The sequence below is a fragment of the Aricia agestis genome, chromosome 5 (assembly GCF_905147365.1).
Source record: "Aricia agestis chromosome 5, ilAriAges1.1, whole genome shotgun sequence".
Taxonomy (NCBI): domain Eukaryota; kingdom Metazoa; phylum Arthropoda; class Insecta; order Lepidoptera; family Lycaenidae; genus Aricia; species Aricia agestis.
In genome coordinates this window covers 17,365,820-17,390,139 of record NC_056410.1, presented here as the reverse complement: position 1 = coordinate 17,390,139, position 24,320 = coordinate 17,365,820, and the positions used below count along the sequence as shown (strand labels likewise).

The 24,320-nt window shown below is 36.5% G+C and overlaps 1 protein-coding gene across 9 annotated transcripts in view; it reads right to left on the bottom strand.

Moving 5' to 3' along the window:
- The window catches only part of LOC121727447 (extensin), a 46,658-nt gene extending 22,780 nt beyond the window's left edge, over nt 1–23,878 (bottom strand). For 4 of the 9 annotated variants that reach the window (XM_042115308.1, XM_042115306.1, XM_042115309.1 and 1 more), the window contains exons 1-5: nt 23,751–23,878; nt 23,209–23,280; nt 16,748–16,885; nt 3,050–3,153; nt 2,443–2,607 (exon numbers count right to left, since the gene is read on the bottom strand). In XM_042115308.1, coding sequence (XP_041971242.1) covers nt 2,443–2,607; nt 3,050–3,153; nt 16,748–16,869 — 391 coding nt within the window. In that variant the 5' untranslated portion in view covers nt 16,870–16,885; nt 23,209–23,280; nt 23,751–23,878. Of the gene's footprint in view, nt 1–2,442; nt 2,608–3,049; nt 3,154–11,288; nt 11,448–16,747; nt 16,886–23,208; nt 23,281–23,750 lie in introns of those variants that run through there. The other 5 variants (XM_042115312.1, XM_042115311.1, XM_042115307.1 and 2 more) reach the window with 4 other exon arrangements.
- Nucleotides 23,879–24,320: the final 442 nt, after the last annotated feature.

Below are 24,320 nucleotides of genomic sequence, written 5' to 3'. Positions count from 1 at the left end.
TATAAACCTTCAACTGACCAACTGTTGTCTTAATTCTTACAATTTTATACACTACAACGTCTGTTTTTAAAGTTGTGAGCTACGAATAATAAATAGTTTTTATTATTCGTAGGTTGTGAGTAATCGCTGGCCTCTTGTGGAATTTCTTCGAGTTAATAAAATTAATTAAAAGTAGAGGTCTTACTCTGTAAAAAAACCTTGTAACTCACTAATAGAACTGTATAATTAGATTTAGTACATTTCTTTAACATCACAGTAAATATTTACAAAGGTGAAAGTTTATAAGTGTATGTGTATGTTTATAATTTTTCCACGCATTAAATAACTTTTTTTGGTAAGCCTTTTATTGGTATCAAAGAAGCTGACACTTGCTCACCGACCTGACAAGAGTCAGGACTCGTTTTGTGCATTTTCATGTCACGAGTCAGGTCAAGTCGCCCTGCGATCAGTCCAACCGGATCGATCGGCCTCTCTGCTTATGCGGGCTTTAAGCTATAACTACTACTATGTGAATAAGTAACAAACACACTCACCAACTTTCTCCTAAAGGTAAACTCAGACCGCAACGCGACGAGGCGAGGGGAGGCGCGGTGCGGGATAAATTTGTATGGATTTGACAGATTTCAATTACGTGAGACGTCTTGTGAATCTGTCAAATGCATATAAATTTAGAAATGCATCTAGACGTCGCGTTGCGGTCTGAATCAACCCTAAGGGTCAATCAGACCGCAACGCGACGCGTAGATTGCATTTCTAAATTTGTATGGATTTGACAGACTTTAATTTCGTGAGACCTCATGCAAGTCTGTCAATTCAATACAAATTTAGAAACGACGCATCGCGATGTGGTCTGAATTGATCATAAAACTGAACAATAACAGACCAGAAAAGAATAATGATTAGTAAATAGGAGGTTACTGATAGTATTAAGTGTAAGAAATGCACCTGACACATTATGTACAGATTGTGCTCGCAAACTCCGTTACAATATTATTGTGTTGTTACCGACAGATGGTTCAGCGAATTTCTCGATAACTACTTCTATATCAACAGTTACAACCAACATTTTGAACGTGTAGTGTGTTTAAAGTACTCTCTACAATACGCGTCCGTCGTCTAATAATAAACGTTGATTCACAGAGCGCTCGTGAAAGTCAACGAAAATAGTCTCTAGTTGCGTCAAAATAAGTGTTTTATTCGTGTAAAAATTCGAAATCTGCTGTAAATTCGCCGACGAGATACCTGTACCTGATATTTATAAATACTCCGCGATTACTAACACGTAAAATCCACATGTTCACCCTTGAAAATCATTCGAGAATACGGAAATCTTTGTATGTAAAAACACTATAAAGATTAACTTTTTATTTTCGAATTAAAGCACACACGATTACGTAAAGAAGCTCACCAAAGTGTATTGCCTCGGGCATCGTGTTTTCGTTTTCGCGGATCGTTTTCGACTAAAATATTACGGCGGAAAACAAAATATCCGCGACCGACCGATTCGTGAGCCAATTTTTGTTTACGACGTAAAAAAAAAGACTAAGAAATGGATTTTTGTCAACATTCCGTCATCGAAACAAAGAGGCACGGGCGTTACTCTCGCAACAGAAATAGCAGCTTATTTAGAGTTCAATGAATCACTGGTGAGGTGCATGCGAAAAATATTGGCAGCGGATACATTATGATTCATAAAATGATACATTATAACATATGACTGTAACTAATCTATATTATGTCGTACATCGATGACAAACAAACGAATACTATCGGCTCGAGCCGGTGATGCGACTCACGCGTCTGAATTTTCCTGCACCTTCCTCTTACTGGGTTTACAGTATCACTTGGCAGTTGCTATTATATTAAATCTTTTGAATAGCTGAATTGATGTGCCATGGATCTTTATTGCACGGGAAATTACAAGCACCTAATTTGTCATTGCTTTATTAAATAATATATTTTTTACATCTTCATAAAAATGAGTAAATACCACAGATATAGATCAAGATAGATACCGCATGTGTATGTACTTCGCGTGCAATATCGCGTTCCTAAACGACGAGCAATGCTCGTCTATAGAAAGTTTGTTCTTTAGTCTGCGCTTCACAGTTCACCGTTTCGGAATTGGACGTCAATCAGATTGAAAAAAATGCCTAATTGTGCCGTATGCTGTAGATTTAGATTAGAAATTCGAATAGAAACGTTGGCCTAGATAATTTACACGTTTCTTATCATCGGTACGTCACAGACCACAATAGGTAGGAAAAAGTGGCACGCTCGTTTTCATACAAATGGAGGGACCTGCGGTATCTATCTTGATCTATGTCTGTGGTATGTGTTATATATAAAGGAATTCTAAATTTCATGTCATACAATTATTTTATTTTCCATAATTTAGGTGCATGCGCGTGAGTCGCTTCATTCGGTAAGCATAGACAATACCTTTAGTCGCCTTCATAAACTCGGGGAATACGTAAGACGTGGAATTAATCTGTCCGTCCCATTTACGATCAGGCTTTGCCTTGCTCGGGGGCCAGCAGTCCTCGAACCGGTGGTTTGCGTGCACAAGGTTCTCCAGAATAGCTTGGATTTGGGTGGGATCAAGTTCTGAAGCAGGGTTGACGTTAGTAAGCAAAAAGAATAAAAAGTGCACTAGATTGACAAAGGCAAAGTTTTGGCAAAGGTCTGGCGTAGATAAATATATCAGCATTTATAGTCTATAGACATTAGTCAGACAGTCTATAGAATTACGTTACGTAAGCGTTGTAACTACCACAGAGTACCATAATACTGGCGTAATAACTACTCAAAAAAGGACCAAAATGTTACACATTTCCGTGGTACTTAAAATCTTATGCCAATTTAAACCGTAGCTGTAAAAGATGCAAAGGCAAATTTTCCATCGGTCCTATGACTGAGAGACCACCAGTCATTACAGCTAGGCTCGGGCTCACTTCGCACTTGATATGATCGCTCCGTGTGCAACACCAAGTAGTCTGAACCGTTCCTATGAACTTAGAACTACAAGAGTTATACTGAAGGTACTTACTGGGTAGGCCTTTGCGGTTCCTCTCCTCCTCCTCGAGCATCCTGAGCACGGCGGAGTTGGCGAGGTTGGCGGGCTTGCCCGTCATCGGGTCGTGAAAGTCGATGCTGTAGAAGAAACAGATGGTTAGAACAGTTGTGCTGTTTTAACAGGAAATGAGGAGATCTTTGGAGATGCTTATAAAACAACCCGTATATCTCTATACAAAATATAAAAGCTACATGTTGCTATAATTTGCCACCAGGTGCCGCTATGTAGCCTTAGGATCTATCGTGTCAAACTGCTGTCATATGTCACGATATAGATATCATGCGCCACGATATAGCTGTCATGTAAAATAAAATAAAAAATGCTATATTTCTGGGTAGATTTTAAGAAAATACTTTCAGAATGTTAATATTAGCTACGGTGCCTACCACCGGTTCGGGAACTATCCCGGCGAGAAGAACCGGCGTAAGAAACTCGCACGGGGCCCACTTTTTTACCAAAAAAAAGTGAGGTAAAAAAAAATAATCTTTTAAATAAAATTTACAATGCTGTAACTTAAAATTATACAATGTCAACATGCATACATAGTAAGTCATGTACAATAATGTAGAAGTAGCCTTGTAAGCAGCCATTCTACTCCCAAGATGTGCCATCGTTTATGAAATCATTGACCTTCACACAAACGCTCTTTGACTACTTTCTTAAATTTATTAATGGAAAGATTTTGAACGTTTTCTGGGATTTTATTGAAAAGGCGTATACATTGGCCTTTAAAAGATTTACTGACTTTACTAAGTCTGATCACTGGCAAATCTAGCTTGTACTTATTTCTGGTGTTTCAACAATGAATGTCTTTTAGCTTCCTTTCCTTTAGCTTTAAATTTATATATTTTTTCTAACATGTATGTGTAACGATAAAATGATTATTTGACACGATAGACCCTGAGGGTTGATTCAGACCGCAACGCGACGCGTAAATGAATTTCTAAATTTATATGGATTTGACAGATTCGCAAGACGTCTCACGCAATTGAAATCTGTCAAATCCATACAAATTTATGCCGCGCCGCGCCTCGCCTCGCCTCGTCGCGTTGCGGTCTGAATTGACCCTAAGGCTACATAGCACCTAGCGGCACAGTGGCAAATACATTTTCATAACCCTCATTTGATAAGCGACGTGTTCGTACTTCGTTTATGCGATTGTTCGGTTATTCGCATAATCAACACGTATACTCGATTGAATAAAAAAATGTAAACTAAGGCTAAAATAGCTAAGTTTAAATTGGCTAATAATGATGGCACTAACTTTCAGTTTGCGAATGATCCAGTAGAAAGTCAATCGCAAAAACTTGAATGGCATCCGTGGGAGCCGCCGCAAGAACTTGTGATGAAGCACAAAAGTCAACTAAGCGATTGTTTGGTTTCCAACTATCGAATGCTATCGATTCCCACATGTATTGACTGTTTCCTTCAGATTTTCTAAGAGGAAATTTATTACAGGTTTTTTTACACTCGTTTTTACATGTAAATAGTTTTTGGTTGAATCTCTTACCTCTACAATTCAATTTCGGATTTCTTTAAGGTACATTTTATCAGCGTATAAAGTTTTTATAAATGTTTTAAATATTATATTTATTAATTTGTTTTGGTGTATACAATTTTTGGTACTTGCGCCTCCTAGGTATCTGTGGGTTATTGGTATTGTATAAAAAGGTAAATTGCAAACAGAAGCTAGACGTAACATAAAGCTGATTTAAAGCATAGTTATATAACTTTCTAGCCCTAGGAGCTTCACAGATGTGGACTTATTGCATTAGATTATTATAACTTGATATATTATACTTTAATAGGGTCTGCATCTGGTCCTTTATGTTAGATGTGAATAACTTTTATTGCTGAAACTATAATTATAGTAATAAATAACCCATGATGCACTTGTATGCAGGTTTAATATGCCCACAGTAGAAATGCGAAAGAATAGGAACATTGACTTTTAGGGACAAAGTGATCGACTTCCTATATCTTAGGTTTGTTAGATTGTTCACCATATCCACAGGAAAAAAACCACTTTTGGTGATGCTTACTGACAAAGTTATCGTATGTTAATTGTTAATTAAGTAAATTAAGTGTGTTGTGTAAGTAAAACCTAGATCATTAATTAACATTGCCTAGGCAATGTAATAGAGAAACTCAAGATCAACAGAGCTCAATCCTAAAAATGTTAATAAATTATAAAACGCGTATCAGCATTTTCACCCTTTTAGAGAAAAGAGGTGTAATAAAAAGAACAATTTATGAAATTTTCCCGAGATTCGGCATTACGCGTTTATTCCGTAAACGACGGACGGGCCCGTGGGAAAACTCTTTGTATTGAACAATATTCTGTGTTACTTAATCTAATGACTTGATTACACCTACACAGTTAGACAGTACTCTCGGCCGAGCACTCGGTATGTTTTGTATGGATGACGCCACAGTGGTCCAGTGGTGTAGAGCGCTGCTCTTGAGTCGGAGGTCTTGGGGAAAATGTTATTTTCAAGTTTGGTTAGGATAATTTGGTTACCCCTGTGTAACTGCGTCTGGTTTCAATGAAACCGGCCACCGTCACCTAAAACGGCGTGGGAGTTATTTATTATATGGACGAGTTCGGCCGAGGGAATTGTGTTGCCACTCGGTACGTGTGATCAGGCCTTAAGTACGTGTGAAACCGCGGGTAGCAAATGGCCAGCCTTGGCTGGTCTAGCAACCGGTCAAAGAAACCTGTTGTTTCACCCACGTAGGGATGAAGGCTTCTACCAAGCGGTATGTTAAGCCTTTAGACTGTAGAATGGGCAGCTTGATTATATAATATTTCTTGTCGGGTCGGTCGTTATACCTTTCTATAGTTTGAGCAGTTGAGCTCTACCTTCTACGGATTCGCTTTTGTTAAAAACAAAAAGTTATAAACTTTATAATTACTATACAAATTATTATGTGCACTAATTTTTTCGTGCCTCTGTCGATAATAGAGTATACTAATTAGAGTGAACCACGAGAACCGTACATTTTTCCGCCACAAAAATAGTCTAAGGCCTCCTCCGTGGTTTGAACTTCAAATCAATTACTATACGTTTTTAAAAATCGTTTAAACTTTCGGAAAGTATTTTTATCGCTAAAATAAAAACCTTACCGCTAGTTGAATAATAACAAGTGCCATTTACGGCATCGTACTTACATTATCCAGCCTTATTCGAAGTGATGGAGTATCAATGTCACTCAGGTTGATCGCGAGATTAACGCTATGCATTTAAAAACAGCCATACTGTTTTATATATAAACAGCCCACCGTTTCCTATGAATACGTAAACTGTGAAGGTATACACGAGGGCAATCCAAATGGCGTGCTAGCAGTCCAAATTGTGGAATGTTGAAAACGACGTTTATAAATAATTTTTAAATTTTGTTTGTCTTGTCAAAACTTGAGAACGGCTAGACCGATTTATTTACTTGACGTGGGAGAGCCATGTTTCGGCACGAATGGGCCGGCTTGACCGGAGAAACACTTGCACTGTGTTTCGCCGCACTCGGCGAAACACAGTGCAAGTGCTATTTCACGCCGGTTTTCTGTAGGGGTGAAAAAAAGGGTAGGGGATTGGGCCTCCGGTAAGCTCACTCACTAGTGAGCTTACCGGAGGCCCAATCCCCTACTCTTTTCCCTTCCCTACCCTCTCCTATTTCCTTCCCTACATTCCCCTATTCCCTTCCCTACCCTCCCTTATTACCCTATTTCCTCTTAAAGGGCCGGCAATGCACCTGCAGCTCTTCTGATGCTGCGAGTGTCCATGGGCGATGGAAGTTGCTTTCCATCAGGTGACCCGTTTGCTCGTTTGCCCCCTTATTTCATTAAAAAAACTAATATATTTTGTCAAAGTCCAGGGAAGGTTTAGTTAGTTTAAGGGGGGAAGGAAGTGAGACGAAGTTCACGGGGTCGTCTATTATGGAAGTATAATTTTAATTTGCTATTGTATACTGGATAGGTATGGACGACTTATGTATGTATAATATTTAGTTTTATCTCAGAGATTGTCCAGCGAAATCAGAGAGCTAAGCTTGACCGTTGAATAATTCCTCATTTTATAGGCAGACAGACCTCAGAAAAAGGTTAACCTTCTCTGTGTACGTAAGGATTGATCTTTATAGTACACAAAACCGTGCAAACTATCGGCACGTGACAGGCGGGAGATCGGACGCGAGATAAAAATCAGATCTAATCCGACCCGTAGTCACCCGACCTGACGGACATCTGGTCATTTCGACCATCGCATTAAAATTAAGCCGCTAAAGGGTTGAAATACTTAATTATGCGTACTTTATTACTTAAATCCATACTAATATTATAAATGTAAAAGTGTCAGTCTGTCTGTCTGTTACCTCTTAGTACAACTGTCAACTTAGATATTTGTAACATTTTAAACTTTCGCGTTGCATTATAATTAAACTTTTTAATCGGGACTTAACGCGACTTATTTAAGTAGTAATGCTACTACGAGTACATACTTTTTCTCGACGTTTCGGCCGTGTTGCAACGGCCGTGGTCACGAGGCGACTGCAGGAGCGCGACGTCTTCGTTTGCACCGGGCGGTCGGTTCTACGACTACCCTCGAGTTGTCCAATATTTGTGTTCCAATACACTGAAAGTCAGTAGGTTCACTGCGACACACAACACTAACTGTATCCGGGTTTACACTTATAGACACAGGTGACAGACGCGGTTTGCACTTATTGATCACTGGATTCCATACATTCAGGGTCACAAAGGTTATGAGCTCTGTTTGTTAATGATGATATAACAGATTGAAGATGCCGAGTATCTCTACGGATCGTAATTACCACACGAGAGTAATACGTGAAGCAATTGAAATTAAAAAGTATAAAAATTTCAATCGTGAGGACGGATTTAAATTGTCGCCCGCCTGGAATCCAGTGATCAATAAGTGCAAACCGCGTGTGTCACCTGTGTCTATAAGTGTAAACCCGGATACAGTTAGTGTTGTGTGTCGCAGTGAACCTACTGACTTTCAGTGTATTGGAACACAAATATTGGACAACTCGAGGGTAGTCGTAGAACCGACCGCCCGGTGCAAACGAAGACGTCGCGCTCCTGCAGTCGCCTCGTGACCACGGCCGTTGCAACACGGCCGAAACGTCGAGAAAAAGTATGTACTCGTAGTAGCATTACTACTTAAATAAGTCGCGTTAAGTCCCGATTAAAAAGTTTAATTAGATACTTTTAGTCCCGAGAAACAACATACTTAGAATACTTTTCATCTCCGAAAAATGCACGTTTCTGCGCTATGTACGAAATTTGGCGCATCTATAACATATAGGTGAAACCTTCAAGTACTATTGACAGAGAAGTAGATTTATAGGGCTGGACCTGCGTGATTTAGTCACGTTGTGTCAATCCCAGCCGAAAGATCACGTCTACAGGTGGCTCTTCACAATAGTCCATGCTGGCTAACTACAAGCCACGGGCGTAGCCAGAGGGAGGGTTTTGGGGGTTCAAACCCCCCCCCCCCGAAAAATTTAAGATATTAACATCCATAAAATTAAAATAAGGACAGGCGTGCGGCATAATATCTCATTTATTACTTACTATTGCACTAAGAAAAGCTTTTCTCTGTAAGTATCTGTTTTTTACATATTTAATATTTTCCTTATGAATTGGGTTATTTTATGTAAGTACTTTTATCCATATTATTTTCTTGAACCCCCTCCGATACTAAAACCTGGCTACGCCCGTGCTACAAGCTATCGTCATTGTGTAGACAAGGTAATAATGGTTTATGATGGCGGACAATGGTGATGGCCTTTAGTGGGCCAGCATGGACCGTTGTGAAGTACCTTACTATTAAATTAAAATAACCCGACCAAATGACGTAGGTCTTCAAACTACCTATGAAGTATGAAACAATTTGTTCGATGGTACATATTGTATTGTTTTAACCTAGCTAACTATTTGTCTCTGAAAATATTTGTATCCTATTTGTATCCTATAGGTACTTTAGGATCTAAACGTATAAGACTACTTGGAAGTATTCTTAGTATACATTGTAAATGTCAAGGTGTGTCTGTCTGTCTGCTACCTTATGTCTCGCTTGCTGAAATGATTAAGAGGAAATTTGGTATGAGCTGTTAAGTCCCGGAAAAGGACATAGTGTTGATTTTATCACTGTAAAGGGCAACTTTACGATCAATTTTTGCGCAACATATTTGCGGGAAACATTAAGTTATATTTAAGTTACTCTATGACATTAAGTACCTACTAGATAATGCCCGTCTGTCTCCATTGCGCTAAAATTTGTGTATCGCGCGGGAACTATTCTTTTTTCCGGAATACAACTAGTAATAGATACACTTTCGCATTTATAATATTAGTATGGATGTATGGATTTTAATATTCAACTAATCCTTTATATTTTACGGACAATAACTAGGATTTTCATGTTAAAAATAAGTACGTTCATGTCTGGCTAAGATAAACCGCGCTCATTAATAAACATCTCGGTAAAGAACAATTGTTATTCGTTTTACCTTGTATTCTTTTAAGCTCATAATAAGATGTTGGATACGATAAGAAATTATTATAAATAATTCAACTTTGAAGGTTACTTTTATCCCATAATACGATTTATGTGGAAAACGTATAAAAATGGTTGTCTTTAAACTTTTTATCTTAGATTTTTGCTAAATTAGCTGTCCCGGTGAACTTCGTGTCACTTTAAAACCTTCCCTGGACTTCTACGAATATTTTAATACTAAAATTAGTCCATGTTATTGATTGTACTGTCGGTTCTTGGTGGAAATTCATATTGAACACTAATAAAATCAATTTACACCTGATGATGATTTGTTTCGAAACCGGTCGTGTAATTTGTTAAAAGTTGTAATAATATCTTAATATAGTGGAAAAAGTGCACGAAAAGTTGTGTTTTATTAGTGTTTAAAATTAGTCCAATCCGTTCAGCCGGACGGACGGACGTTCTCGAGTTTTAGCGTTACTAACACAATTGAAAATCCATTTTTATATATATAGATATGTAGATGACCCGGTGAACTTTGTATCACTTCCCTGCTAACACAAACTTCCCTGGACTTTCGCGAATGTTTCAAGACTAAAATTAGCCAAATCGGTTCAGCCGTTCTGGAGATTTAGCGAGACTAACAAAATTGAAAATTCACTTTTGACGACCTCTGTGGCTCAGTGGTGAGCGCGTCGGTAGCTCAAGCCGGGGGTCGCGGGTTCGAATCCCGCCGACGGAACAAAAAGTTTTCAATGTTCCCGGGTCTGGATGTGTATTAAATATATGTATGATATAATAAAAATCTTAAATATATGCATAGTATAAAGTATTAAATATATTTCCGTTGTCTGGTACCTGTAACACAAGTCCTTTAGGTACTTAGCACGGGGCCAGACTGACGTGGTGTGAAGCGTCCATAGATATTATTATAGATAGATATATTATCACTTTTATTTATACCTATAGACTATAGATAGTTCTATATTTAATAATAATAATAATTATATATTACTATATTTACTAGCTACTATGATACCTGCATAAGTTATCTACCTATGTATCCGGTTATATGTACTAGTATTTAGATGGTGGATGCCGATGTCTATATTTAAGCCACTAACACTGGAATCTGGGATAAACTACCGCTATACCTAAGCTTGTTAGGGTTAACTTCTGCATTCTATTTACATTTGAGTACCTAATTAAAACAATCTGGAGAGTTCAAAGTGAAGTTTGTAAGATAATAATAAAAGTTTTGAGCTGACATTGAATAAAAATAGGTAATTCCAGAGAAATGAGCCGGTTTGTGAACCTCGAATCATTCGTCATATCACATATGCGACAAAACTACTTTTACTTATGATATAATAACACGTCATGAATTTATGTCATAGGATAAATTTAAGAAATTTTCAAAAAGTTGCAGGGCAAATAAATAAGAGGACATAAATAAGAGGACATAAATATATAGGTACTTACACGTTTATGATACCCGATAATATTTTGGACCAAAATATACTCGTAATTAATATTTTTTATTGATAATAGAAAAATAGATTTGAAACTTTTTGATCAATTTACATTTTTGCTCTACTTTTATGTATAATATCTTGTATCTAGTAACAATTAAATATTTAAAATTTGTTATGATAATAACTAAATAAATATTCTCAAAAAATCGTAACTCTCACCTTTTATTTTGCATCACCATCTTCACTGCACTGTTCCAAATTAGGTGAACTTATGTCAAACTATTCCAAATTTGAGTCCAAGTTATAGTCCGAGATACGCGCTATACACAACAGTCAACACGACTGCACGCGCAAGCCGGCCTCCACTGACTTGTTTACTTCAATTAAGTGCGCTTGAGTAATGCTTTAAGATATATTTGGAGAAATATGTGTCAGATGATTTATTTCGGATGAATTTGGATTCGTCTTATGATGAGTTCGTGAATGTGACGCTAACGATAGGGTATGCATGCATGTATGCATGGAATACAGATGGGTTTTTACGTGGTAGAGCCATGCTTCGGCACGAATGGGCCGGCTCGATCGGAGAAATACCACGGGCTCACAGAAAACCAGCGTGAAACATCGCTTGCGCTGTGTTTCGCTGAGTCAGATTACCGGAGGCCCAATTCCCTAAAGTCAAGTCAAAGTCAACATTTTTTATTCAGACTAAGTTTTTTTCAAATATTTTCCGAACGTTGTTGCTACTGGGGCCTACCACCGGTTCGGGAATATTCCCTTCCTTACCTCCCCTACCCTGTAATCCTATTCCCTTTTAAAAGGCCGGCAACGCAGCTGCAGCTCTTCTGATTTTGCGTGTGTCCATGGGAAGTTGCTTTCCATCAGGTGACCCGTTTGCTCGTTTGCCCACTTATTATAAATAAAAGATAGAGTTCAGGAAAACAGGTAGAATTTTGAGTAACTTTAAATGGTTGTTTGTAAAAGAGCTTAAATAGACTTTGGCATCCACCATCTAAATACTACATCAGGCCAGCTAAGGGAGTATTTATCTAACTTATTATAATAAAAATAATCAAAAATATTAAAAAATAATCCTTGAGTATAAAACACGAAATCTGAAAAATTATATTATTATTATTAATGCCGCCTTCTGCTTTAGGTACCATTCATGTACTCAGGCCTTAACCTTTATAATGAAACCCACTATGTCACAAGAATTAAATATAATTTAACTATGTGTCCCGCGCGGCTTCGCCCGCGTAAATTAGGAATTTTACGGAAACCGTACATTTTCCCATGAAAAATAGCGTATGTCCCTATAACTCCCTTCACGTGGTCTACTCTATATCTGTGCCAAATATTGCCATAAAAATTGCTCCAGTAGTTCGTGAGATAAACCCTTTCTAACATTTCTCCCGTTTTTCACACATTTTCCTGAGTTTCTTCGGTCGTATTAGTCTTAGCGTGATAATATATTATAGGCTATAACATTACTCGATAAATGAGCTATCTAACACTTAATATTTTTTTTAATCGGACCCGTAGCTCCTGAGATTAGCGCGTTCAAGCAAACATACTCTTCTGGTTTATAATTATAAGTAAGTATAGATTTTGAAAATCGGTTTACCAACGGCGGAGTAATCGTTGAACATAAAAAACGAATATAACACCTCCTCCATTTTGAAAGTCGTATGTATAAGCTATATTATTGTAAAGTTTCATTAAAATCCGTTCGGTAGTTTTTGCGTGAAAGAGTAACAAACATCCATACATCCACACATCCATACATCCAAACAAACTTTCGCCTTTATAATATTAGTAGGAAGTAGGATATAGTGAGTGGGGCAAGATGTGGAAAAATAGCTATATGGAGCACTTGCCGGGTAGGCGCACTTTGCCACACTCACAATATAAAGTTTTGGACCATACTTATCTTCATATTACCCCCATTCAGTGCTAAAATCTGAAAATGTAACATGGATATATCCAGCGCTATCGCATTGATTTATCTGACAACACTTTGATGTTGCGGTATGCGCTCGCGCATCGCAGACGCCGCAAATGTCAGTGGCCTGACTCCTGAGGTGAGCTCTCAATTAGGATATTCAGTTATTTTGGATAAGTATGGAATGTAAATATCTGGGAATTTTGGTTACACTTATGCTCTTTTTATGAATTCAGAATTCCAGTTTATGTTCTATTTCTACAGTGTATAACAAAAATAAGTGATAATACTTTAGGGTGTGTACGTGTTCCTTGTAGAGAGTTCACTGTGAAAGTAGCAGCTCTGAAAGACGCATTTTTTTTTCACTTTTGTATGGGCAAGGGCCCGAGCATCACGAGTTTCCCCATACAAAAGTGAAAAAAAAATTTGGTCTTTCAGCGCTGCTACTTTCACACTGAACTCTCTACAAGGAACACGTACACACCCTAAAGTATTATCACTTGTTTTTGTTACACCCTGTATACATTATTGAATGCGACATATTTACGGTTGTTACGTTTTAGTTAAAACTAACCCTAGAACTTTTATATTATAAGATTTTAAGTATCCTGTATTTATTGTTTGACAAAAATATATACTTAATATTTTGGGTCATAAAAGAACAATGTAAAAAGAAAACTTTTTAGTAACAGGACATTTCGTTAAACATTAGGGAAAATTCACTTTTCAATATTCTTTATTTTAGAAGTGAAGTAATAAAATGCAGTGTTTGTTGTGGAGAGAGGTTGTTACCGTACACGGTAACAACCTCTCTCCAGGTGGGTCTGTGTCGCTATACCCAGAACATACATGTTCTGGGTATAGCGACACAGACCTCCTCTGGCTTTTATGGCAAAGATATAAGGTTCAATCTTGTGAAAGTCGGGGGTAAAATAAAAGTGTATGGACTAGTCATGTCTATCGACAGGCTGCCAACAAATACCTGAGGCAGATGGGAGAATAAAACCTTAGAGTTAGAGCATTTTTATCTAAGAAAGTTTAAGGGGTGAATAGTGAATATTTATCGCCGATTTTTGTTTGTCTGTTATAGCTTATACAGCGGGAATCATTTTCTTTGAATTTAGTATACTTAAAACTTTAATTTTTTGTAAAAATGTGCCGTTCCCACGCGATAAACGATTTCCAGCGCAACGAAGTTTTCGGGTAACAATAATTAACAGATAATATGACTAATTTATTAGAAATTAGTCATACCGGTTAATTATTATCATAGTACTAGATCACATCATTTGTTTATCGCGCGGGAACCATACATTTTTCTGGAATAAAAAGTAACCTATGGCCTTTCCGGGAAAGTATCTCCGTGTCAAATTTAGCAAAATCGGTTTTAGCGGTTTAAGTGTGAAGAGGTTAAACAGATAGACAGACAGACTGACACACTTTCGCATATAAATTATAATATTAGTATGGATATTATGTATGCCCAGTATCAGTGGTTTTTGACAGGATCTTATCTATTCAACACCGTTGTTGGTAAATTGTTTTTAGCTAATCAAATTAAGTGCTATACTGTACTCGGCGGAACATGGCGGTAGCGGTCATTGATTTCTTGTCACAAACTTGTCATTTTCTATATAAACCGCGATTGACAATGAAGTGTCAGATGTTACTAGTCCATTGTCAACCGCGGTTTATATCATAAAGTTAATATACCTAGCGGAATAGAGAAACAAAGGCCTGAGCAAGCGAGATGTCACTATCAGTAACACTGCGTGGTAAAAAGAGACGTGTGATATATGACAGCAGCATTCTTTTTTTGATTTAATCTCATAGAATTCATGTTCAATCATGCTTGTGCGAGTGTATACGTACACAAATTTTTCACACAGATGAAAACCAATTTCGGTTTCGTTTGACAGCTCGAGATTGTTGCTCTATTTCGCTAGGTATATTATCTTTATGGTTTATATAGAAAATTACAAGTTTTTTGACAGGGAGTCAATGACCGCTACCGCCATGTTTCGCCGAGTATAGTATGATGAATAGAACTCCTGCCAAAGATCCTCAGAAACCGGGTATTAATTGCTCACACCCTGATAGCATCGCAAGCTACAGTTTCCCCTACTGTAACAAAACGTTTTCTACTTAGTATTGTATTCCTTCATTTTACAGTCATTGTTGTATGTTCCAGCTTTGTAAGATATTTTAAAACAAAGGTTTATTCTCGGTTCTTTTACTGCAAATACCTGTACACGAATAATGAAAGTTTAAAAACAAAAAATGGAAAATGGGGTTATCTGAAGTGTATTCGGTATTAATAATTTTCAATATTTCCTATGGCTAATAAGTTAAGTCGGAATAAGCGTAATTTAAATATTAAATGACTTATTTTTGCAGTTTGTATAAAACTAATAATATTAAGGTTCAATCGTTTCAACAAATAGAAAATGAACTGCTCAAAATTGTACGTTGTATTATATTATAATTTATAAAGCAGTTAAGGGTTGTTTAAAACTGTACTAAGTTATGTACCGTATAAGTATTGGCCATTGCCCTTAGGTTTTAAACGATACTTAAGATATAAATAAAATGCTTTAGACTGGGAGATAATTATAGTGGTTGTAAATAACAAGTACAGAACACGTATTTAGTTAACCTAACAACTATAAAACCTGTTTAAATGTGTGTATGTTCACTGGGAAATTCGCTGAGTGCAATGATACACAACTAGAAGTATCTTATGTCACTATCCACACAATATAGATCAGGTGTGTAGCATACTCAGTGTATTTTCCTTGGGAGCAACGCAGCTGAGACCTAAAATGACACAAGTTGCTAGTTATATGGCGGACCACGCGTGCCAACTGCCAATACAGCTTAGAAACCATAGCCCTAGGAGTACATTTCCTGTAGATAATATTAGTATTGACACAAGAGCAAAATTTGAAAATGTTCGTTGTTCTACATTCTAGTAAATATAAACACGGTCAAGGTGATTAAAATAAATATAGAATTATAAAGGAAAAGTATCTTGATTATGTGAATGTCGAATTGGCTGCAATAAAATTAATATTTTACTGTTGCACAAATCGACAGACAACTATTAAATTAGAGTATGCACTTAGGGAAATATTTTTATAGATTTCAATTAAAATAAGAAGTTTTTGTTTGAGATTCCACAGCAAATGTGTTATACAATCTGCTAAATTATTATTATTTCTACTGCTAGCTCTATAAGACCTAACTGCCGCACTCAGAGTGGAACACTAATATTCAAAATTTTGACATAAGCCCCATACATTATCTGTCAAACTCTTCATTAAATCGAAGGTTAATCATAATTAAATGTCACTGAGTACGGCGGTTAGGTTATTGGAACGAAGTTCCTTATCGCGCGTTCGGCGTAAAGGCAGCTGGATAGAACGATATTTGTCTTCGACACTTTTTTAATAGTACCTGCATGGTAGGGGCAGAGGGCGGTGATAGCATTTCTTTGTGTCAATTAGATGTCGTTTTTTGAGAATAAACAGCGACGCGTTGTTAGTATTCCTGGGCGGTAATAGATGGCGTTTTTTTAATATTTTTTGAATGCATATATTTATACAGGATTTTTGAACATAATAAATAACTTCGTTTCATTCGGGTGTCCCTTAATGACACCTCTCAAGTTTTTTTTAAGTTTTCAGACTGGACTGGAATAAATCCCAAATAAACCCTGCGGGTAGGTACGTACCCCGTGGTGCCGTTGTCGAGGTTCTTGAGGTGTTTGTTAAGGGTCTCCTGTATGTTCTGCGGTGAGTACAGGCCCATGGGCGAGTTGAACTGCTTGTGGACTATCTTCGGCCCGGTAGCCATCTTGTCGTTCGTTGCGCTGAAACACGGGAAATATCTTTTTAAAGAAACTATAACTTTACGTAATAAACGAAAAGTCAATGAGATATAGTATAACATAAAATAGGTAAATTACCGTTTTTGGCCTAATAGTTACTAATATAGTTTTCTAGAAACTATGGTGCCATAAAAATACATCAATAAAACCTCTGTATGCTGAGAAAATTAAAGAGAGATTATAGACTTAGTATCTGCTAGAAAATACAAATGGACTATTACAACACACAAACTCGAAAATTGGATTAAGTATTATAAAAACTCTTTGTAATGAATCTAGGGCCTACGTAGATTGATGTCAAGGCCAATGCAATGTCCGTTGCCTTCGGAAAAGAGATTTACGCGCGGTAATAAAATTTCCTCGCGGGTCGTAAAAATTGAAAATAAGTTTTTAATTTTTTTTTAATCTATGGACGCTTCACACGACGTCAGTCTGGCCCCGTTCTAAGTACCTGAAGGACTTGTGTTACAGGTACCAGACAACGGAGATATATTTAATACTTTTATACTATACATAAATTTAAGATTTTTATTATATCATACACATATTTAATAAACATCCAGGACCGGGAACATTGAAAACTTTTTGTTCCGTCGGCGGGATTCGAACCCGCGACCCCCGGCTTGAGCTGCCACACACTCAACCAATTGAGCCACAGAGGTCGTCTTTTGTCGACTTTGCATGTAGATATTTTAATACTCGCGACATACAATAATATTTGCAAAAGAGTGTTTGCTCTAGATAGAGCAAACACTTTGTAGATATGAATTTTCAACTAGGTGCAGTGTCGTCTGATCAAGTTTATCTTATTTAAACTGTAGTTCAAATAAATGACGCCCGCAACTCCGTTGCTCCTATATTCGTTTATCACGCGGGAATCGTACATTTTTGAGATAAAAAGTATCCTATGTTCCTTCCCCAGGACTTAAAGATTCCTCATACCAAATTTTAGAAAAATCGGTTCAGCGGTTTGGGCGTAAAGAGGCAACACACAAACCCACTTTTGGATTCATAATGATTATTTATTGGTATGGAATATGGATAAGGATTTGTGATCTTTCCTAAGTAAATCACTTACAAGAGTATTATAATTATAAAGATTACTTAAGAAAAGTAAGTAAGAAATTTATCCATATCTCATGATCTATCATGAAAGAAATAAATATATTCGGCTCATTAATTCTTATTTTTTATGAAATAAGGGGGCAAACGAGCAAACGGGTCACCTGATGGAAAGCAACTTCCGTCGCCCATGGACACTCGCAGCATCAGAAGATCTGCATGTGCGTTGCCGGCCTTTTTAGAGGGAATAGGGTAATAGGGGAGGGTAGGAAAGGGAATAGGGTAGGGGATTGGGCCTCCGGTAAACTCACTCACTCGGCAAAACAGAGCGCTAGCGCTGTTTCACGCCGGTTTTCTGTGAGAACGTGGTATTTTTCCGGTCAAGCCGGCCCATTCGTGCCGAATCATGGCTCTCCCACGTATTGCGTATATTCGTCCGTCTACCGTCATCCATATAATCTGAGGTCCTCCAACATACAAATATTCATTTGTCAAAGAAAGAGATTTAAGACTTTACCTTTTTGCGAACGTTGAGGTAAATGTTGTGTGAAAACGTCGGTGTTTTATTTTCAGATTTATTTTACCCCTGACAGAATCCGACGAGATTTCATATGACATACAAACGAGTTAAGGATCACTCTCGTAGATAAAGGTAACATTGTGACCGTACGTTCCGAATTTATGTAAAAGCATGACGCTAACATTTTATTTCTATACATTTTATTGGTGTCTTAAGTATACCAAAAATAAGGAAGATTTGTTTCTTAATTTTTTTTAGGAAATTAATTTGAATTCTTTTAAAAACTAAATACTAGACCTATTTGAATGAAATTTGAGTAAATAGAGTAGATCAACGGGATAGACAAAATCTACTTCTTATCCCCATAAGTACGGAGCTAGCTTTCTCAATTTTAGAATATTATCAAAACGATTTTTTTAATGAAATAAGGGGGCAAACGAGCAAACGGGTCACCTAATGGAAAGCAACTTCCGTCGCCCATAGACACTCGTAACATCAGAAAAGCTGCAGGTGTAAGGTGAGGGTAAAGAAGGGAATAGGGAAGGGCAGTTAAGGGAATAGGGTAGGGGATTGGGCCTCCGGTAAACTCACTCACTCGGCGAAACACAGCGCAAGCGCTGTTTCACGCCGGTTTTCTGTGAGCCCGTGGTATTTCTCCGGTCGAGCCGGCCCATTCGTGCCGAAGCATGGCTCTACCACGTACTACCATGTTCACGCATTACCTCAATTTGGCGCTTGTGTTAGCGACTGTACTAAGCTATTCACACCGCCTTGTAGCGATTATTGTTGTACTCCATTGAGTTTTCAGTACAATCATTAAACGTTTCTCGATTACCATTTTACAACAAGATGGCGGCAAATATTTTATGTTTCAGCAGATGTTCTCGTAATTAACCTGCTCACGGCACAATTATTGTGCATCTGACCTGGATTACCAAGGACATTCACAGAAAATGTATTGAAAGTTAATACAATGTAAGTTTAACGGATGAAAACTCTTTTGAACCTGGCGAAAATGTTTCCAGAAAATGTATTGAAAATTAATACAATGTTAGTTCAACGGATGAAACGCATTTGAACCTGGCGAATACAGAGGCATCTTATAAACGTGTATCCGTGGCCTTATAGCTCCCAGACGGATAAACCAATTTTGATAATAATTTTTGTTTGAAATTCGATTTGGTGTACTGTACTCGGCGAAACATGGCGGTATTATAATATCAAAAACTTGTCATTTTCTATATAAACCGCGATTGATAATGAAGTGTTGATGACGATATGTCAATCGTGGCTTTGTATAGAAAATGACAAGTTTTTGACAGGGAGTCAATGACCGCTACGCCATGTTTCGCCGAGTACAGTATACAGTGTGTAACAAAAATAAGTGATAATACTTTAGGGTGTGTACGTGTTCCTTGTAGAGAGTTCACTGTGAAAGTAGCAGCGCTGAATGACGAACATTTTTTTTCACTTTTGTATGGGCAAGGGCCCGAGTGTCACGAGTTTCCCCATACAAAAGTGAAAAAAAATTTTGGTCTTTCAGCGCTGCTACTTTCACAGTGAACTCTCTACAAAGAACACGTACACACCCTAGAGTATTATGACTTATTTTTGTTACACCCTGTAGATGATTGTACTGTCAAAGAAGTTGATTCATACTCGTAGGCAGTTGGCGAACCTACGTAAGTTAGTTCTCTGGTAGTACATCGCTTGATGACTAAATTCATTTTCTTAAAATCTTCAAAATATTTATTATGAATACATACTATAAATAAATAATATTTTAGAAATTTATAATAAGCCGTCGTATAATAGGCGCATTGAATAAGACGATGATATATTTCCTTCATAAAATACGAAGGTTAAAATAAATTCGGGGCAGATTGCTTTCACTATCAATCAATCTATAATTTTCCTATCTATTTTCTACCAAATTAGGTGATTACATCTTTTTCTATTTACCTTATAAAGAAATATTAATATGGGATAACAAGAAAACAATAGAGGTGCTCCCAAAATTAGATAAAGGAAATGAGAGAATGATTGTAATTGCCAATAGTTTTATGATTATGAAAATTCTGAGAAAATGAATTACTTATATGTAGAATAGCCATTAAATAAATAAAAAAGTTATATTATGTTTTTTTATAATATTAAAACCTAGATAGCGCAAAGTTATTAGCAATCTATTTACAGGTGATACAGGCTCTTACGTACATAGATAGGCCTGCATTAAACTACTATACTTGGTGTATCTTTTCTTTAGGATATGATTTATGAATAAAGAATACTAGTATTAGATCAAGTGTCACATAATCGTTTGATAAAAAAATTAATTAAATACCTGCCTCACTAAGCGCCCTACAGTAGGCGATCAATTTTATTGGGCAATATCACACACAATATTATATTTTATTGAACAACTTATTTGGCGGGCGCGTTCAATATTAACCCTAGACGGTCAATAATATTGCACAATACGTGATGTTGAACAATAAAATTGATCGTCTAGGGGGCTTAGATATGAAATGATAGTTAATAATTATTAGAAGTTTTTTTTTTCAAAGTCATTTTTTACTCTTATTGATCGTAGAGGCTACGTGATTCACTGTAACTTCCTACAAAATATTACATCGTCATTTTCTACCTGTTGAGCTAGTTAAGTGTAATAATTTTGAGCCATCCCTGTACAACGATATTAATATGCATTAAGGGCTGCAGGCTGTATATAAATAGCCGGCATATAACAAGGGCATATTATAGGCCACCGACCTTTGCCGAGATACTCCAGGTAAACTATAATATTATAACGTTATAACAGCTATACTCAACCTGCGGTCAGCCTGGCGATTATTAGTGGCCCTGAAATTCACGCCCACCGGCAAAATAGTGCAAAGTGGGAGGTAAAAAATATATTTTGAAAAAAATATATTTTTTAACTCCCAAAATTTTGGTTGCGGCCCGTGACACCCAGACAAAAGCGTGTTTGTGGCCCGTATAAAAAAGGTTGAGTACCACTGCGTTATAATCATCTCTCTCTCACTCTACATCATAATCTTAGAGATAATCTAAATTGAACAATAATGAGAGAATTAATTCATAACACACTATGCAAATTGAAGAAGAGATTGAAGAAGAGGGTATGAAGCAATGTGAAATTTGGGCCGCAAAATATGTCTACAAAAAAGATGTACTTTGTTTTTTTTTCGAAAATCATTGTATGCCAAAAATGAAAAATATATAAAATAGAAAATATTAGAAAAGGTGAAAAACACAAATGGGTTTTAGAGATTAAGCTTATACTCTATCTGTCTATTTATTGTGTATTTATTTAACAACTTTTAACATTTGCTAAAATTAAATACTAAGGTAGTGCCAAAAATCTTGGGAATTTAGCACTGCATTTGTTTATAATAATGAGTCAATATTATACTATCTTAGCATATTTTCTAGTACCTACACGTAAAAATAAACAAAATACGGAGAGAATCTCAAACCAATAAACAGAAAATAAAGTAGCATATATAACTAATAACTACTTATAATTCAAAGAACGCTGTCTTTATCTGTGATGTGTGTTTTCGTTACTTTTACAATATGCTAGACAAAGACAAAAAACCTTGTATTGTTGTGATAACATATCTTATCTTATCTTAGATTCCGATTATATATATACAAGAATTGCTCGTTTAAAGATACTAGCTGTTTGACCGAGCTTGGCTCGGTATCCGATGAAAATGACATTTTCTAGAAATGATTCCTAGCTAGATCGATTTATCGCCCCCGAAACATCCTAATATATAAAATATAGTATATAGGGAGTTTCGGGAGCGATAAATCGATCTAGCTAGGAATCATTTTTAGAAAATGACATTTTATTCGTGTTTTATCGAATACCGAGCAAAGCTCAGTCAAACAGCTAGTTATTTTTATTAGTGGTACAGGGTATGAGTTTACAATAATAGCGAAAATTAATTATCATAGTTAAAATATTTCTTCTGACGTAAAACGTCATATAATAAATAAAATAAACAATTTCGTGCTGCTAAGATAAAACAGCAAGATTCCAGATAGTTTGACCGTCTGCGAGTGCGTGGGACGCGCCCGAAAAAGATTCGGTTGCCGGAGAAAATAAACGTTATTTAAAGCTTGGAACGACGGACAACATAGCAGACTGTATCAATATCATAATCTAAACTCAAGAATCGACATTACCTTCAAGTGTTTTCGTTATAAAATCGTAATTGCAAAGGTGTTAAAAAGATTTTCGTCCATCGTTAAAAGCTGGGACTGCTGGGAGAAATCAATACAATTTTATCGTGACAATAAGCGCCCGATTAATGATTATGTGCACCTGTTGACCGTTCATAATATTATGATGTAAGGTCGAAGTGAAAACAAGGCTACCGGGAGCGTCATCAAGGTTGGGAATATTTCCGTTCGTTCGAGAATTTCGAAGCGCATAATTTTAAAATTTTCACAACGATTGATTTGTGCCGAGTTTCAGAAGTTTTCTGATAGAAGTTATTCTATTCATCAGCGTTGTTCATTGGTTAATATGCCAATTTAATGGCGCTGGCGAATATAATCTGTCAAAAAAGTTCTAATCCACGAATAAATTCATGCTTTTAGTGAAGGTCAATAATGAAAAAAAAAACGTTTAAAAGTAGCGTTTTATTGCAAAGCGGTCGTTATAGCGAAGCGTATATACCTATACTTATACCTTAGCGGTCGTCTGTGCGTCGGCGAAGCCGGTAGAGTACTGAAACTGTTCAGCGCCCGCCCACGTGTCCACCTGAAGCGTTCATGATCTCAATTATCAATCATCATGATTATTAATCATAATTTATTGTTGTACTGTACCAAAAAATCTAGACGCATTTCTTATAACTAATTTCTTGGAACAAGTACAAGTATTCGATGTTTGCACCGCCTAATTTAGAGAATCATTTCTGTAATTTTCGTTAGTGTTTGTAAATATTGTAAATATCTCTCTCTATTCTGAACAACACATACTATATTATTATAGTAAGTCTTTCAGACATACGTTACATATGGTTACATCTAGTTTTGCCACCACTTTTACGTAAAAGCTACATTTTGATGAAACTATTTGTAAACGAATCTTTGAGCTGATTACATCGTGCCTTGTACATTGTAATCGACACCGCGATATCAAATTCGTAAATTAACTTTTGCAATTCGATTTGATATTCGCTTTCAGAAATAATTGTTGGCGAGTATTCAAAGTGACGTAAGAAATACCTGGAAAAACAACTCGAATCCTTGAACTTAAACTTCACAGAGTTGTGACAGTAATGACACTGTTAATGACAGTAATGACACTCAATGACAGTAAAACAATGAGGACTCACTACCACGACGTCCAGAGTGCGAATGATCACCTATCTTATGATAAAACTTTATAAATCTATTTTTAAACTCCCGTCTACATAAAAACTAGATAGAAGCTCCTCCTCCTAAAATCTGCAGTTTCTTTGTTTAGATTTTTGTTTCGTTTCTAGGGTCGTAAACTCGTCGTCAGGTTAACTTAAAGTGTTTTATTTTGTTATAATTTAATTACTTAATAAATATAATAGCAAATAATGTGTACAATACCTTTATTCTGTATTATTTTTATTCTATTACTTACACACTAATATTATAAAATTAATTAATATAACAAATTAATAAAACTATACGAATTTGCATGTACCTTCTTCAATTGAAAAATAAGTTTTGCTGTGTGATTGTATGAAATTAAATACTCAGCAATTGTAGCAATATACCGCTACTTATATATTTTAATCAGATTGTTGAGAGGTAGAGTCTAGC